Below are 4,797 nucleotides of genomic sequence, written 5' to 3' on the forward strand. Positions count from 1 at the left end.
TTACTCCGAAGTAATTTCAAGTAAACTACTTTAAAAAGAATCGCCGATTACCGTTGAGTTTAGAAATAAACACAATAAATGAGAAATGTGCAACATTTTAGCAATTTTTTTGCTTTTCTTTCAATATTTGTAAGGCTAATTTAAAAAATTAAATTTTTGTTTGTGTAATGTCTTCTGAAAATCACTCTTTCTATGATACGTACAAAAAAACCTGCTAAAATTACGAATATTCCGGCAAATAAGCTGTTAAACTTGATAATAGACAGTGTCCGAATAAATTTTGTGCTGACTGTATGTAAGTAACTTTGTTTGCAACAAGAAAGGAAAGCTAACTTCGGACGGAGCCGAAGTTGATATACCCTTGCAGAATATTCTGTAAATTATATTCTTCAAAATTATTCATATGAGGAAGTCCCAACTTCCTAACTTTAAAAACACCAAAGTTATGGCATTTCCAATCGTTCAGTTATATGGCAGCTATAGGATATAGTCGGCCGATCCTTATGAAATTTGGTAGGTTGGATTGATTGGCCAAAAATAAAACCCATAGAAAATCCCAACTTCCTAACTTTACAAACACCAAAGTTATGGCATTTCCGATCAATCAGTTATATCGCGGCTATAGGATATAGTCGTCCGATCCTTATGAAATTCGGTAGGTCGGATTAATTGGCCAAAAATAAAACTCATAGAAAATCCCAACTTCCTAACTTTAAAAACACCAAAGTTATGGCTTTTCCGATCGTTCAGTTATATGGTAGCTATATGATATAGTCGCCCGATCCGGCTCGTTCCGACTTATATACTACCTGCAATAGAAAGACAACTTTTGGGAAAGTTTCAAGCAGATAGCTTTAAAACTGAGGGACTAGTTTGCGTAGAAACGGACGGACGGACAGACGGACAGACGGACGGACAGACGGACAGACGGACATGGCTGGATCGACTCTCCTGGTGATGCTGATCAAGAATATATATACTTTATAGGGTCGGAAATGTCTCCTTCACTGCGTTGCAAACTTTTGACTGAAATTATAATACCCTCTGCAAGGGTATAAAAAAATACGCAAATTAATAGAAAATAAATATAGTCGTTTTATAGAACAATACAGTTGTGTTATATTTGCAAGGGAATACATACATATATAAGCTTTGACTTGGCGAAATTATCTCATTTTCTTTTTCGACTTTAAAGGTGATACTTGATGTTTAACACAAATAAGTGTTGACCAATAGTCGCCTAAAATGTTCTAGCATATTAATATTGTTTCGTAATTCTTATAATTTATTTATAAGACTATTGAAAAGTATTATAAGGTATATTTATTTACCTATTTTACAAAAATTTTCCAAAATCAACAATGTTATATTTGTAAGTATGACCGTATAGCATAATAATACCACAAAATGTAAATGATGACTTGAGCTGGCAAGAGGTTGAAGCTATTCACTTTTGTTTATCCCGACATTTCCTCAAAATATATCGAGCACAACAGATTTACAAAATTATTTATCCCGTAATTCAACCAAAATGGTATTTTACAGAGCATAAGTATGTTTAAGGCCACATTCGATCCTAAAGCCTAGTACTCAGATCAATGATAACTGTACGCCAGTCAAGAGAGAGAGCGAGAGGCAAGCAGCTGACTGAACTTTTGGTGAGCCCTAGCGCAAAGATTACAAAATTTAATGTTTTGGTGTGCGCTTTTCACTGAAAATTTCAATAAATGGAGGGAAAAAATCAAAAAACCCGTCAAAGTCGATTGCAGGAGTTTTCTTGTGAGGGTGGTAACCTTTCGGGGTGCCTCTTGTCGGAGCGAAGTGTTTCTTAAGTCAAAAATGTACGAAAAAACCAATAAAAAACTCGCCTGTTAGAACTAAGTGCAGCTATGAACTTTGAATAAGCAAATAATTATCAGTAAATTAAAAAAAAAAACTGTTATATTTAAAATGTATTGTTTTTTAATTTCTTTGTACAGCGGCAGACCTGCCAACGTAGTTGATAATATCTTTTAAAGGATCTTTCCAGCAAATACGATTTTTGAATTTTAGCTGCTTGTCAACAAATCCAGCTGATTGCCAGTACGACCGTAGCACGCTTCATTATGATGAACTCTCGAAAATGCAGTCACACTGGAAAGATTAAAGTTTTTACGCTAGCGTACTCGTTTTTCGATCTGAGTACTAAGCTTTACCTTCTAAATACACAAATATTGGAGACATTTCGGGAAACAGAATTTTGTATAATTTAATGTTCTATAATTGAAAATTTCATCATTGACGCGACTTTCCAGCCATACACAGGGATTTTTAGTATGCTTTTGTGTTTGTTCAAAACTCAAAATATAGAAGAAAAATGTTAAAGTAGCCCCTTAAGGAGTTTTGCGTGAAGTCGGTGATCGTATTTTCATGTTAGCTAAAAACGAGAACCATTGCGCAGGGATTGGAATGTGGGAATAAAGTATAACGATCCATATTTGCTAGCCACACTTTAGCAGTATAACCATATATTGATGACGATAGTAAAACGTTCAAAATTGCCCATCTCTAATTATAAATTGAGTTGGCAAAACATGTAAACTGCCCACTTAAATCTAATAGGCGGTCATGGCTGAGGAAACTGTTATTCTTATTTTATTAGTTTTGGTTATGCTCATTGGGTCATACTTGGCCGGGAGCATACCGATGTTGATGAAATTAAGTGAGGTTGGTAATTCTCAGGCATTTTAAAAAATAAATTAAATTCTTTAATATACATATATACAGTGGCTTACTTTTTTTCGACCAGCACCCATCCAAAACTTTAAAGCTGAACTAAACAGAACAAGCTGAACAAATTAAGCTAACAGCCCAGTTCAATGTCTTATTAAAGGTTTTAAAAATATTTTTTAATTAATCGAAAAAATATTAAAGATTCGACTTGGGGATCAAGTTCATGGCAGAAATGTCGGTCGATTGTTTTGGAAAAAAATTTTTGAGTCCACGATATATTAGTTAATACATTTGAAGATAATTTAATTAATAATTTAGGACCTTCCAATTATGCTTATTTTAGATTTTATCAAAGCATATACTTGACATAATGTTACCTTAGTTTATAACTTTTCCCATGATTCCGTCTCTGGACGGGCTGGTTGGTTTATGCTGTGAGCCACTGTACGTACTTTGGGATGAGCATTAATATTTTCTACCAAAAAATATCCATTTAAGGAAAAGCTAAAATGTGTCACTGTGCTTGGAGCTGGCTTATTAGTGGGTACTGCATTAGCCGTTATTATACCCGAAGGTATTCGTTCGCTCTATATGAGTAGTGGGCGCGAACAACTGACACCTGGCCCGGAGCTTCAAGATTACTCACAGACTATTGGACTTTCTCTTGTGCTTGGTTTTGTCTTCATGATGTTGGTGGACGTATCGCAACGAAAGAGCAATACTGGAGGTGACAAAAAAAATAGTGCCACACTTACTCTTGGATTGGTGGTTCATGCTGCTGGTAATATAATTTGTGGATTTCCTTTGAAATAGATGATTCTAAATTCTCTGCGCTTTGATTTTTGTTTGCAGCTGACGGAGTAGCTTTGGGAGCAGCAGCCACTACCAGTCATCAGGATGTCGAGATAATTGTATTTTTAGCTATAATGCTTCATAAGGCTCCCGCAGCATTTGGGTTAGTCACTTTCCTATTGCATGAGAAAGTTGACAGGCAGTCAATTCGGCGACATCTAGCCGTGTTTTCCTTATCAGCACCCCTTTTAACTATTCTGACATATTTTGGAATTGGCCAAGAACAAAAGGAAACGTTAAATTCAGTAAATGCCACAGGAATAGCTATGTTGTTTTCAGCCGGAACATTTTTGTACGTTGCCACAGTGCATGTTCTGCCAGAACTCACTCAGGGGGGAATTTCACAGATCGATCAGCATGATTATCGTTTATTAGAGGAATCTCGGGATATTGCTACGAATGACATAATTGCCGGCAACAGTATACAATCGTTAAAATATAGTGAATTGGTAATTATGATTTGTGGGGCGCTGCTGCCACTCATCATAACATTTGGACATAAGCATTAGGATAAGCATACCTACATTCCAGATAAAAAGTGTTAAAGTTAAGGGATAATATGCAATAAATTTTGTGTTTAAGCTGTAAAAAATTAATATAATAAAATAACATTTCATTGATACTTTAAAATGTGACGCGCATCTGCAACACTGTTGCGGACAATGTGTTTACAATTTTAAAATTAAATTGATAAAATTTTGTGTCGACCGATTAACTATGATAAATGTATTCAATTTGTGTACTTGTTATTATATATCAGGTCGTCAAATATCTAACTTCCGGTTTTTCTTTTTTTTGAATTTGGAGGCTTTGTGAAAAGCGCTACATATTTGGTTATTGCTTTGAAAAGTTATGTATGTGTAAACATGGAGTTCGATAACGCCGAAATTCGCGCTGTTTTAAAGTTTTCCTTCGTAAAAGGTAAATCCGCTAGAGAAACATTCCGTGAGATTAATGGTGTTTTAGGGGATGGTACTCTATCACTTCGAACCGCGGAGGAATGGTTTCGACGATTCAGAGCCGGTGAAAAAGCCATCCGGCGGAAGTCCTGTGACTACGAATACTGATCAAATCATGGAAAACATCAAGCTAGATCGGCATGTGACATCCCGTGACATCGCCGAGGAGATAGGAGTTAGTCACTAAACCGTTTTAAACCATCTGCTGAAGGCTGGATACAAAAAAAAAGTTTGATGCTTGGGTGCCGCATGATTTGACGCAAAAAAACCTTTT

The 4,797-nt window shown here is 35.7% G+C and overlaps 1 protein-coding gene across 1 annotated transcript; it reads left to right on the forward strand.

The window, feature by feature from the left end:
* The first annotated feature begins 2,563 nt into the window (after positions 1 to 2,563).
* Positions 2,564 to 4,293, forward strand: LOC108043981 (zinc transporter ZIP9). The gene is made up of 3 exons (XM_017122827.1): positions 2,564 to 2,706; positions 3,211 to 3,493; positions 3,565 to 4,293. The coding sequence occupies exons 1-3, from the start codon at positions 2,608 to 2,610 to the stop codon at positions 4,071 to 4,073; spliced, it is 891 nt and encodes a 296-aa protein (XP_016978316.1). The 5' UTR covers positions 2,564 to 2,607; the 3' UTR covers positions 4,074 to 4,293.
* The last annotated feature ends 504 nt before the right edge of the window (positions 4,294 to 4,797 follow it).

This window comes from Drosophila rhopaloa, unplaced genomic scaffold (assembly GCF_018152115.1).
Source record: "Drosophila rhopaloa isolate 14029-0021.01 unplaced genomic scaffold, ASM1815211v1 contig_203, whole genome shotgun sequence".
In the NCBI taxonomy this organism is placed as follows: Eukaryota; Metazoa; Arthropoda; class Insecta; order Diptera; family Drosophilidae; genus Drosophila; species Drosophila rhopaloa.